General features: G+C 37.9%; 1 protein-coding gene across 1 annotated transcript in view; it reads right to left on the bottom strand.

Moving 5' to 3' along the window:
• Positions 1 to 13,927, bottom strand: part of LRIG2 (leucine rich repeats and immunoglobulin like domains 2) — a gene marked incomplete at both ends in the record, with an annotated part of 54,891 nt that overhangs the window by 27,301 nt on the left and 13,663 nt on the right. The window contains 7 exons of the mRNA XM_080690947.1: positions 725 to 868; positions 1,074 to 1,217; positions 2,212 to 2,355; positions 2,477 to 2,620; positions 3,199 to 3,333; positions 3,489 to 3,563; positions 5,747 to 5,812. Coding sequence (XP_080547073.1) covers positions 725 to 868; positions 1,074 to 1,217; positions 2,212 to 2,355; positions 2,477 to 2,620; positions 3,199 to 3,333; positions 3,489 to 3,563; positions 5,747 to 5,812 — 852 coding nt within the window. The remainder of the gene's footprint in view (positions 1 to 724; positions 869 to 1,073; positions 1,218 to 2,211; positions 2,356 to 2,476; positions 2,621 to 3,198; positions 3,334 to 3,488; positions 3,564 to 5,746; positions 5,813 to 13,927) is intronic.

Raw genomic sequence — 13,927 nt, 5'->3', positions numbered from 1 at the left:
ACAATACCCAGCTAAAATGACTGCATTCTTGGCACTAGCAACTATATTTTATAGCATGGCAACTGGCACAATAAGAGGCTTTACTATTTATGTGTTTGCTTGGAATTAAAATATAAATTGAACTGTCTACTACAGACTTTAAGATTTACTTGCAGCCAGATGTGGTGGTGCACACCTGTAAGCCCTGTACTTGGGAGGCTGGACAGGAGGATAGCAGCTTCAAGGACAGCCTCCACAAGGAGTGAGACTCTCCTCAATCTAGCGAGACCTTGTTTACAAATAAGAAATAAAATCAGGCTGGGGGATGTAGCTCAAAAGTAGAATGCCTTTAGGTTCAATCCTCAGTACCAAAAAGAAAAAAAGACTTTCTTGTGAGAGCCGGGCATAGTGGTATAGTGGTGCAAGCCTATAAACCCAGTCCTTAGAAGGCTAATACAAGAGGGTTGCAGGTTTGAGGCCAGTCTCAGCAACTTAGACTCCTTTTCAAAATAAAATAGGAGTGGGAGTGTAGCACAAAGGTAGAATGTCCCTGGGTTCAATCCCCAGTACCACAAAAATACATACATATATGTGATTTTCTTATGGGGATAAAGACAAGATTATCTTGCCCTAATGCACAGTATAGAAGAACCACAAAATATTAACATTCAAAAACTTGTAAGCTTGATTAGTTATTTCAATTAATTGGCTTAATTTCATAAAGAAAAGGAATGGATGTACTTACAGGGTCTGAAGATTGGAAAGAAACCTGAATACACCATCAGCAATGTGAGTGACTCTGTTGTCCCCTAAATTCAATTTCTCCAGTAAGCTCAGACCCACAAAGGCAGATTCATCCAGGCGAGTCAGCTGGTTATAGGACAAATCACTAAAAGTAGAAAACACAAAAGATATGAAATTCACTGTGTTTTGGTTCAACTTACAAATTTTTACTATATTTACATGATAAATTCAGAGCTTCCAACAAAATTCTAGCAAAGAGAGATATTAGATCTCATTACTGGCCATGAGAATGATTTATTCCAACCTGTTCTAGTCCCACAGTCACTGGCAAAATGCTATCCAACACTTACAGTTCAGATAATCTTTGGCAGAACTCCCATGCATCAGGGCTGATTCCTTCAATAGCATTCTGGCTCACGTACAGCTGTTGTAACATTCGCAAACCATACAACCACCCCTTGTTCACTCGTGTAAGATTATTGTGTTCCAGTTCTCTGCAGAATTAGAGAAAGGCATTTCAAAACAAGGCATTTCAATAGCAAGTACAGCCGGGCATGGTGGTGCACATTTGTAATCCCAGCATCTGGGAGGCTGACACAGGAGGACTGCAGTTCGTGGACAGCCTCAACTACTTAGTGAGGCCCTTTGCAAATCAGTGAGACCCTGTTTCAAAGTAAAGAATAAAAAAATAGGGCTGGGGGTATCGCTTGAAGATAGAATGCCCCTGGATTCCATTCTCAGTACCAAAAAAAAAAAAAAAAAAAAAAAAGCAGGTACAGTTTAAATCTTAAGTCTTCCTCAGAAAGACAGATAACTTTGTTTAATCAAAATGTTCAAACAAATCTATTCAATTAAGTGTGTGTGTGTGTGTGTGTGTGTGTGACTGCAGATTGAATCCAGGGACATCTACCTCTAAACTCCCAGCCCTATTTTTACATTTATTTGGAAAGAAGGTCTTGCTAGGTTGAGGAGTCTCATTCCTTGCTGAGGCTATCCTCGAACCTGTGATCCTTCTGTCTCAGCCTCCCAAGTACTGGGATTACAAGTGTGCGCCACCACACTCAACTCAATTAGTATTTATACCTTAATATTTAGTGCCAGAATGTAGTTAAACCATCTAAAACATCAGATCTACAAAATGAACATGCTAAGTGCTCTAGTACAAGATAAATTCTGATAATTTCCCTCAATAGGGACTGTAAACTTTTTAAATGAGAAGTCTGTAAGAATGACAAAAGTATCAGTTAGCTTAGCTAACAAAACTTAAGAGCTTTGTGTGAAAACTGGGGCTATAGCTCATTGGTAAAGGGTGTGCTTATTAGCATGTGTGGTTCAAGCCACAGCATTTAAAAAAAAAACTTTATATACACTTATTTCACATGAGAGTAACTAATGAACCTTGTTTAATTAAAACAACTATCCTGCCATTTGGCATTGCAAAGTCTCAGGCAGACTCTTTTCTTTAGCAGTCTAGTTTTTACTACTTACAGTTCCTCCATGTTATTCAAGCCAAAAAATGCTCCATCCTTAAGCTTGCTAATTCCATTACGCTGCATTTTCAAAGATCTTAAGGAGTCAAGCCCTTGGAATGTAAGACCTTCCACAATTTTAATCCTATTTCTTTTAAGTTCCCTTAAAGAAAAAAAAATTTCAGTCAGCAAAATTTGCTTCCTGAGTTATTCTAACAATAATTAAGAAGAAAAAACACTAAGGAAAAATCATCTTCTCATAATTCGTTCATTTAGTTACTCACAAGAATTGGAGGTGAGGCAGCTTGAAGATTTTAGGTGGAATCATGCTAATCCGGTTCCGGTTTAACTTCACCACTAATAAGGAACTCGATAAATTATCAAAGCAACCAGCCTCCAAGGTGGTTATCCTATTATTACTCAAATTCCTAAAATGAGCAAGACAACAATAACAAAAAAAAATTTTAGTACACCAAAAATTCTACCACTGCAAAGCTGCCCAAAGCCTATGACTGAGCCCCAGATCTATCACTTAACCATACCACTTTACACATCAATTAACTGGTTTCTTTACCTACAAAATTCATTTAAGAGGGCTGTGAGAGGAATGCTTGCATAGGATGTGCAGGGCTCTGGATTTCATCCCCAGCATGAAAAAAAAAAAAGTGGTATGATATCTACTTTATTTAGGTGGATAAGAAGCAATGTGATTAAGCTTTGAAAACAAAACCACTGGTATGCATGCCATCACCACCATTATTTATGGTAAGGTGCTGTTTAACAATCATTCCTACTAATCTTGATTTAAAAAATCTAGACGTAAATCTCAAAAAAAGCCCTGGATGCCTACTAGTAATTTCTTACAATATTCTCTGTCTCTTTTGAGGGGATGGGAGAAATCAATGATCCTTAAAACCCAATTCTATGTTGTTTCACATATATCAAAATCACAATAAATAACCGACATTTGGGGGAAGATAGCAATGAATAATAAAAATGCACTTACAGGTATTTAAGCTGCATTCGAGGAAATGAAGATGTCTTTATTTCTGATATTACATTGGAGCTCAAGTCTAAACTCTCAAGAACAGAGTAAAATTGTAATGCCTCTGCATTTATTTCTGGGATTAAATTATGGACTCTACAAAAAAAGATTACATTGAAGTTATTGCCAGTGATCCAACCCAGGACATAGGATATTAAATAATTAGAATCAACAGTATGGCACTCCCCCCCAAAAAAAAACTATACACTATTCATAATTTAAGTAAATGATCTAAAATCCGAATTACTTACAATGAAAGCAGAGTAATATTAGATGTTGATTCTCCGAAATAAGGAATTTCTTTTAGCTCATTGTAATTCATTTTCCTAGGCAAGAGGAAAGATTGATTTAAATGTTTAATGAGAAAAATGCTACCTTTTGAATTCTGGTTTCTGGCTAATAAACTTCAGGGTAGGTGCCAATTTTTAATAGGCCTATGACTCATAGTGAGTTAGACTAAAATAAAAATGTATTTAGTGAGAAATTAGAGATTTTAAAAATCTTTTTTTTCATAGCAACCTAGTACTGGTCTCAATATTAGTTCCAGCAAAGTTATTTGAGAAGCTGCATTTATAACACTTAGAGTCCTAAAATTAAAAAAAAAAGAAATAACCAAACAATCTAGATCTCACAATTTAAGGCACAATTCAAAGTTAAGTAATATTGTTTAGGAGCTCAGATGAAATTAATCTGTCCACCCAGAAAATTGGAACTTATGACTAATATTACATAAGACACAATATGTCACATCTATTCCCAATAGGCCTTTCAAAAGACGGTCCCAAATATTTTAAGAAACTAATACAATACAATAACATTTTATTAACCAAGTTTTTAATTACTGAACAACCTCAAAATCTGGAATACAGAAATAATAAAAACAGATGTAAATCGTCTCTAGGAAACCAATTGACCTTACAAAGTCCATTCGTTAAAGCTCCCAGTAAAGCAATTTCAGCCTCTCCTCAGTGCCTTAATCATTTAGCTAATATCTGTCAACTGTTTATCAATTCTAAAACAAATTATAAGTACTACATTTGAATCCAGGGAGGGAAGAAAAGTTAGGGCTGGGAGTGCAGCTCAGTGATAGAGCATTTGCCTAGGTGTCACAGAGCTCTTGGTTCAATTCCCAGCACCACACAAGTAAAGAGGGGGGAAAAAAAAAGAAAAATTAAATTATATCAATCATCACATTCTCAAAAAAACATTCCAAATACCATTTCAGCTGGTCATGTGGCACATATCTGTAATCCCAGTACTTGGGAGTATGAGAAAGGAAGAGCACAGGTTTAAGGCCAATATATGGTAACTTAGTGAGACCCTGTTTTAAAATAAAAAATAAAACAAGGCTGGGGGTGTAGTTCAGTGGTAAAATGCCCCTGGGTTCAATGCACACATATACACACTCTTTCATACATACATACATACATACATACATACATACATACATACATGTATTCAACATGATGCTTTCATTATAGATGTTAAGACCTTAAAATTTAAACAACACAGTTGTACTGGCTGAAAATTTGGCAAACAAACAAACCATGGAGAAGAAATTTTACTTTTTCCTCAGGGAAATAGAATAATATTTCTACACAGTAACTTGGACTTATCAACTCAATGTCCACAGTTTGTGATAATAACAAAGCCAAAGACCAAACTTAGGTTTTATTGGGTTTTTTTTGTTTGTTTTTTTACGGTACCAGGGATGGAAGCCAGGGGCATTGTATTTCCGAGCTACACCCCTAGCCCTAGTTTTTAGTAGTTTTTAATTTTTTGAACAGGGTCTCACCGAGCTGCGAAGAGCCTCGCTAAGTAGCTGAGGCTGTCCACGAACTGCAACTCTCCAGTCTCCGCCTCCCGAATACTGGGATTACAAGTGAGTACCACAATGCCCAGCCACATTTAGAGGTTTTCTTCTTTTTTTCTTTTTTTCTTTTTTGTGATACTGGAGATTGGGTACCAGAGGTATTCTATCTCTGAGCTACACCCCCAGCCCTTTTTTACTTTTTGTTAGGAAACAGGGTCTCACCAGTTTTTCTAAGAGTCTCACTTGTTGAGGCTGTTCCTGAACCTGCCATCCTCCTCTCTCAGCCTCCCAAGTACTGGGATTATAGGAAGGCACCACCATGCCCATTTGCAAAGTTTAGATGTGTGCATGTGTGTGTATATATATGTGTGTGTGTGTGTGTGTTACTAGGAATTGAATCTAGGGGCGTTCTACCTCTGAGCTACTCCCCAGCCCTATTTTATTTTTTATTTGGAAACAGGGTCTCACTAAGTTGCTTAGGCTGCCTATAACCTGCAATCCTCCTGTCTCAGCCTCCCACATACTGGGATTACACAGTGTGACCCACCATGCCTGGCTATATTTAGATTTTTAAACAATTTCTTTTAATTAAAAAAATTTCCCTTCAATATTTTGAGATCATCACTGGATTGAATATTTCCAAACAATTTATTAAATCATTTCAAAGACTTTAACATTAAATAAAAAGTAACTTACACTTCCTGTAATGTTTGTGATTCCAAGCTGATGTTCCAGTCAGACAATCGATTATGACTCAAATCCCTGAAGCAGAAAAAAATACTAGTCAGTGAGAAAGCAGACTTAAAAAAAAAAAAAAACAACCAGGGGCTAAGAATACAACTGAGTGGTAGAATGCTATCTAGTATGCAGGAGGTTCTAGGTTTGATCCCAGCACCAGTAAACAAAAAGGGAGGGAGGAATGAAATATAGAAAATACTAATGTTCCATTAAGTGTGAATTTGAGTAGTACTGACAAATAACCATTTGTCTAGGCTTTAAAGTAGGTCTATAATTTTTACTTTTTTTTGTTGTTGTTTTTTTGCAGTACTGGGGATGAAACCCAGGGGCATCCTACCTCTGAGTTACACCCCCAGCCCTATTTTTTATTTATTTTGAAACAGGGTCTCACTGAGTCGCAAAGGGCCTAAGTAGTAGCTGAGGCTGTCCTTGAACCATGATCCTCTTGTCTCCAGCCTCCCAAATGCTGGGATTACAAGCATGTGCCACCATGCCTGGCTTATTTTTACTTTTTACTCTTTATTAGTAGAGAATACATTCACATAGTTCAATAATCAAAGAGTATAAAAGAGTATAAAGTCTCCCGCCCTTGCCTCCTGCCACACAACAGCAACAAATGAAAATACTACATACCATTTCTGTGTGGCCTTTCAGATACACACACACACACACACACACACACACACCCCAAACTTATACACAAGTGATAGAATTTACACATTATTTTGTCTCTTGTTTTCTCTATTTATTGAGGTTTTATTTTCATCCTTTGCAATTACTATATATTAGCTATAAAATTTGAAGGTAGATATCACAAGTCAAGATAGTGAGCTTCTATAGTAAAATCAGAGTTGATCACATCCTTTATAGGGATGTAATCATAGAGCTACCCAGTTTTAGGACAGGTAAATGAATATCACCCCTAATTATGTAATAATGATGATGACAGTGGTGGCTAACATTTAGTAAGAACCAGGCATTTCTCTATGCACCATACATGTGTAGAGGTAGAGGGGTGTGTGTGTGTGTGTGTGTGTGTGTGTGTGTGTGTTAAGTAAATTAGCTAAACTCACACAATACTTTGCAAGGCAAATATCTTTATAATTCTCTTTCCTGATACTTAAAAAGGCACAGAGAGATCAATAACTTGTCAATATAGTAACAGGAATGCCATAAATTTAAAGTTCCATCTCACTTCTAGTAAGTGGTTTATTAGATATAGTAGAAAGCTCACTAAAGTTAGTCATGTGTTTAAATATCTAAATAGGCTTTAAAAATTCACCTTGATACTTCCTGGCATCTTTACACACATGCTGTCTGCCCAAGAAATATGCTAACTGCTGCAATATGGCTACCAATAGGGACACACTAGAGGAAGAGTACAGATAATTTATCTCACTGGGCAGGCTACCACAGGCAGTTGACAGATGCATGAAGGTTTGAATGTCTCTGTCACAGCAGAAAAATTTTTTCTCAGCCAGATTCATGTCTGTCCATCTGTAAAACCTAGCCACTTTTATTTAAAAGTTTAATTTACACTAGGACATAAACTAAGACTATGTTAAACCACACCTTTTCCACAACAGTTCTAAAGCCTTTATTCCAAGATGTCTGTCACAAAATAGCAGCTCAAAGATTCTTGTGATACTTGTGAATAAAGGAGTCTGCTGGGAAATATTAAAGATAAAAATAAATTAATGAATTTGTGTCATAAAAATCTCATATTCAGGGCTAGGGAGTGTAGTTAAAGCCTCTCTTACTGAGCTTAGCATGTATGAGGTTCTTCAACACCTAGCACCAGAAATATAAATCTCCTATTTGGATTCTTTTATCTAACTCACACTTGCTACTAAACAAACAGAATTTCACATAAGTGAAACATTTTATTAGTATTTTGTAACATCTCAATTCTAGGAGAAATTCAACGGCTCTACCTTAGATGGTCCATGTTCTCACTGATGTGACAAATGAATAACAACATCTGGGTAGAAAACTAGCACTGTATGATCTATAGACCACAACTGCTAAAAGTTAGCATCTTCTCTCCTTGCAGACTGAGGGCTTCCATTTGAATTATAAGAGTGCTCAAAGATGCCTTCCCCAATCCTCCACCTCCCTGGCAATATAGCTCAACTGTACTCTTCCCCAAAAATGCACCCATGGATGCGACTCATCATTGACATAACTATTCACCAACTAATCAGTTTTTAAAGAAAACTAATAGCCGGGCGTGGTGGCGCACGCTTGTAATCCCCACGCTTGGGAGGCAGAGACAGGAGGATCGCGCAGGTTTGAAGCCAGCCGCGCGCGCGCTGGCTTAGGAGACCCTGTTTCCAAATAAAAATGTAAAAATAGGTCTGGGAGTGTAGTCCGGAGATAGAAGGGCTTCCAGGAACCCCAGTACCACCAAAAAAAAGAAAAGAAAAAGAAAAAAAAAAAAAAGAAAACTAATATATAACAAATCTTAAAGGAATAAAATGAAACTATTATAGAGTATAAAAAACTTTGCAGTCAGTACTAGTGAAAACTGTTCTGTTATCTCTATTGGGGAAACCCTTGTTTTACCTTTATCTTTGAAGAAATAATGGGTCTTGTAAGGGAACCCAAAGGATACCTAATGTGCTTTCAAGCCTCTTACAGAATAATATAGTTTTAAGGATATATGCTTTGAAACAGCCTCATTGGTCAAAACTCCAGAGAACTTTCTGAAACAAATCTTCATTGAATGTGACTTAAAAACATTAGTAGTTGGCTATAAGAGAGAATTGGGGGGTGAGTGAAGTAATTCAAATTGTGGTGAGTGAAGAAATTTAATCCCCCCCCCCTTTTTTTCCCTATTTAACCATTTTGGAGATTGAACCAAGAGCCTTGTGCCAGCTAGGCAAGTACTTTACTACTAAGCTATACTCCCACTCCTCAATTTTCCTCTTACATGAAGTTGTTTCTGTAATGAACAATCTGGAGAATTTTAAAGATATTACTGTTAGTTACTGCATTTGATATTCCCAGGGATGTGTTTGCCTAGCATGTGCAAGGCCCTGGGTTCCATCCCCAGCAGCAACAGCATCACCAACACACATACATATATACACAGTGAAGTGAAATACACTCCCAACATAGTACCATTATAGAAGGCAACTACTACATACCAGGATAACTGCAACATAACCAGTATTTCAGTTGTCTAACTAGACCTCTATGGCTTGATTCTGATCGTCAGGTATTCATACAATAAACATTTACAGAACTACATACTATATACTATGCTAAGTGCTACACTGTCGACTGTTAACCCTTTTCTTCTAAAAGCAACAAGTTCTCAGTGGTAGAGTTACTCTAAAATTAAATTCAACAACTTAATATATATGTATTTTGGTACTGGGGATGGAACCCAGGGGCATTCTACCGCTTGAGCTACACTCCCAGCTCTATTTTTTTTTTAAAAAAAAACAGGGTCTCGCTAAGTTGTAGAGGGCCTAAGTTGCTGAGGCTGGCCACGAACCTGTGATTCTCCTGTCTCTGCCTCTCAAGTAAGACAGGTGTGCGCCACCAAGTCCACCTCACTCAGGAATTTAATCATGACCATGTGTTTACAGGAGTGCACAGACACACTTGTTCCCCCATAAGAGCATGCCTTTTCTATTTTCTGGTTTGATTTCTTGTTATATGATTGTTTGGAGGCTGAGTTTCACCATGTTGCCCAGGCTGGTCTTGTTATAGGCTCAAGGGATCCTACCATCTCAGCCTTCCTTAGTAGCTGGGATTATAGGCATATACCACCACACTTAGCTTCTTTTTATAAAAAAATAATTCCACAGTAGTTGGAATGCTAAGAAAAGAGTATCGCAGGTTCAAGGGCCAGTTTCACTGACTTGGCAACACTCTCATCAACTCAGCAAGAACCTGTTTCAAAATTAAAAATAACAAGACTTGGGAATGTAGCTTAGAGATAGAATGCTCTGGGTTCAATCCCCAGTACCAAGGAAAAAGGCTTTCAAAGAATGCCATCCTTGAAATATCTCAAAATGGCTGGGCATGGTGGCGCACACCAGTAATCCCAGTACTTGGAAGGCTGAGATAGGAAAATCTAAGATTTAAACCCAGCCTAACAATTTAGCAAGACTCTCAGAAACCTAGTGAGACCTTATTTCAAAACAAAAAATGAAACAGTGACTGGAGGTGCAGCTCTGAGGCATAACTCCCCTGGATTAAATCCCTAGTACCGCAAAAACAAACAAACAAACAAACACCCTCAAAATATATTTAAGAACTAATTGTCAGGCCAGGCACAGTGTATACAATTGTAATTTCAATACCTGGGAGCTGAGACAGGATGATTGCAGGTTTGAGGCCAGCCTCAGCAACTTAGCAAGTTTCTGTTTCAAAATAAAAAGGGCTGAGGGTATACTGTGGAAGTAGAATGCCCCTCAGTTTAATCCCCAGTATAAGAAAAAAAGAACAAATAGTCAATAATCTTTCCTTTATTTTCTAACACCACTAATGTTTAGGATATGATGACTGAAGAGTAAAGGTCTCAGAAAAGACCTTTAGCTTAGTGTTATAAACTCAGCTCCCACTCTTGCTACAGGGATGCAGCTGCAATAAATGATAAATTATTAAAGTTCTTAATATCATGTGGAGCCAGAGGTGCCATTAATGTAGTCGTGTAGTACCATCAGGGTGTAAATTATTTATAGACTGTGCAGAGCAATCCCAACAGTCTGAGGAGGAGACAAGTTCTCCCAGCGAGATTCAGGGATTTCCTTCTGCACAATCATATAGGTACAATTCTGAGTTGTCAATAATTTTTTCCCCCCAAGAATCTACAGCATTAAAAGGCCAAACTATGAACTTCAACATAATAAAACCTCTTTGCAAATGTTAAAAAAAATTATGTCTAGTATTTTGGATATGATAATCTCTCACTTATTTAGCCAGCATAATTTGCCCTTTTTTTTGTGAATGGAAATCTCTGGAAATCTCTGACTTATTAGAACATACCTCCACAATTATCGTAATTATTTTTATTATTTATTTATTGCAGTACTTGGGATGGAACCCAGGGGCATTTAACCCCAAGCTACATCCCCAGCCCTATTTTTTATTCTTTATTTTGAAACAGGGTCTCACTAAGTTGCAAAGGGCCTCACTAAATAGCTGAGGCTGGCCACAAACCACAATTCTGTCTCAGCCTCCCAAATGCTGGGATTACAAGTGTATGCCACCACACCTGGCTACCTCCACAATTAAAAAAAAAAAAAATACTCAGAGCTGGGTGTAGTGGCACATACCTGTAAATCCCAGTAGTTGGGAGGCTAAGACAGAAGGATTGCAAGTTTAGCGAGACCCTCAGCAACAGTGAGAATCTGTTTCAAAATTACAAAGAGCTAGAGGTATAGCTCAAAAGTATAAAGTCCTGGGACTCAATTCCTAGTACCAAATACTAATAACAACAACAATAATAATATACTCAGGGTTACTATTATAGATAATTACCACGTTGTGATATACCATGCTAATGACCTGAGTATTTTTGGAGTGCAAGAATTTCTATACAACTCTTAAAATTCTGTTGGTTTTTTTTTTTTTTTGGGGGGGTGGTACTGGGGTACCTGGAAGCCCTTCTACCTCCGGGTTACACTCCTCCCAGACCTATTTTAATTTTGGAAGCAGGGTCTCTTAAGCCAGCGTGCCTGGCTTCAAACCTGCGCGGTCGATCCTCCTGTCTCGGCCTCCCAAGTGCGGGGATTACAAGCGTCCGCCACCACGCCCAGCTTAAAATTCTGTTTCTACAAAGGTTTGCTTTTCCTTTACCACACTTTTTTCCCCCAAAAAACTGGGAATTGGAAGGGACATTCTACCTGCGAGCTACACCACTAGACCTATTTTTTATTCATCTTGAAACTAGGTCTACTTAAGTTATAGACAGCCCAAGTAGCTGAGGTTGGCTGCGAACCTATGATCCTCCTGTCTCAGCCTCCCAAGTACTGGGATTACAAGCATGTGCTACCATGCCCAGCTTCCTTTACCACTTTTAATATGTCAGCTTTACATGAAAAGCTCTCACTTCTTGGAACAGTCTGCATTCCTGCCCATAATGACCTACTTATCATTTTTTCTGATTTGCCGCTTCTAGTCGAGGAAACATCAACACCTCAACACACTGTCTAAATGAGAAGCAAAACGAGACCTGAGTGGGAATGTTGCCTGGAAGCACTTTTGCTTTATAGATAAACTAGACATAGCTAGAATTATTGGGTAAATATCTTCAGGATAAATAAGATTTGAAGGTCAGGCACGTGCTTGTAATTCCAGTACTTGGGACGATGAAACAGGAGGATCACAGGTTTGTGGCCAGCCTTAGCTACTTAGTGAGACCCTGTTTCAAAATAAAGAATAAAATATAGGGCTGGGGGTATAGCTCGGAGGTAGAATGCTCCTAGGTTCAATCCCCAGTACTGCAAAGAGAGCGAGAGCGAGAGCGAGAGCGAGAGAGAGAGAGAGAGAGAGAAGGAGATTAGAAGAGTGCCTGAGTCATAATGCTATTCCAAAGTAAACTTTCTTCCATTTGTAATACTTGTTTATAATGTGTTGTGCAATGCCTTTATATATGCCCCCAAAGCTAGAAGTGGTAGGAAATGGGAACATTCATTTCAAGAATAATGTTTTATCTTTGAACAAAGGAGCATTTTTTAATCTATTACCTTTCCTTGGATTTCTAAATGACTGAAAACACTCTTTCATTGGTGAATAAACCCACAACAAAATAGAAAGTACAACTTCTACATATACATTTAAGATTATAGTCTTTGTTTGCCCAATTCTGGGACCTTTGGTAGGTCATATCAGTACCAACCTTACTGGATTGCTCTGAAAATTAAAAGAATATTTTAAAAAATGCTTAGCACATAGGTCAGTATACAGATAGTAGGTTATTATAGTATCAGTTTTAAAATAGGATGAGGGAGGCCGGGCATGGTAGCGCATGCTTGTAATCCCAGCATTTGGGAGGCTGAGACAGGAGGATTGCGGTTCGTGGACAGCCTCAGTTACTTAGTGAAGCCCTCCGCAACTTAATGAGACCCTATTTCAAAATAAAAAAATAAAAAACTCAGGGCAGGGGGTGTAGCTCCGAGGTCAAATGCCCCTGGTTCCATCCCTGGACCCGCAAAAAATAAAATAAAATAAAATAAAATAAAATAAAATAGGCTGAGGGTCGAGTGCTACATCTTTTTCCAAGTATTTATATATTGGACATGTAGGTATATTATAATCTATCTCCCAGCCAGGCGTGGTGGCACATGCTTGTAATCCCCACGCTTGGGAGGCTGAGACAGGAGGATCGCACAGGTTCGAAGCCAGCCTCAGCTACTGAGTGAGGCTCTCAGCAACTTAGTGAGACCCTGTTTCCAAATAAAGTATAAAATAGGTCTGGGAATATAGCCCAGAGGTAGGAAGCCTCTGGGTTCCACCCCCAGTATCACCAGAAACAAAACAAAACAAAACAAAATAATCTACCTCCCAAGGTAAATCCGTAATTGGAGCTATTTCTCTATATTAATTTATTAAAATACTACTCCAAGTATTGCTTCTGAATTCCAACTTCATAAAAAAGATGCCCATAATAAGATAGTCCATCAAAGATTTTATCAACTTATTAAGGGGTATAATAAGGAGTTTATTTGTATCACAAGATTTGAAGTTTCAGAATTACCCATTAATACTACTTCTAAGAATTTAGATATATCCTCAGATAATTTTAAGATATCTACCAGTAAATTATTCTATTAACAAAATCATAAAAGAAATCTATATATTTTTCCAGAAGAAATCAATTAAAAAACATATAAATACCATATAATTAAATTCTCTGTAACCAATAAAAAGAATATACAAGCCCAGCATGGAGGCATATGCCTGTAATCCCTTGGAAGATTACTTGGAAGACTGAAACAGGAGGATCACAGGTTCAAGGACAACCTCAGCAATGTAGAAAGACTGTGAGCAAACTAGGGAGGCCCTGTTTCAAAACAAAAACAATAAAAAAGGTTGGGGAATGGCTTGGATGTAAAGCGCCTCTGGGTTCAATTCCAGTACCACACACACACACACACACACACACACACACACACACACACA

Source organism: Muscardinus avellanarius (genome assembly GCF_963383645.1).
Source record: "Muscardinus avellanarius genome assembly, chromosome: 3".
Classification (NCBI taxonomy): Eukaryota; Metazoa; Chordata; class Mammalia; order Rodentia; family Gliridae; genus Muscardinus; species Muscardinus avellanarius.
Note: the sequence above shows the minus strand (reverse complement) of the source record. Positions and strands in the feature narration are given on the sequence as shown.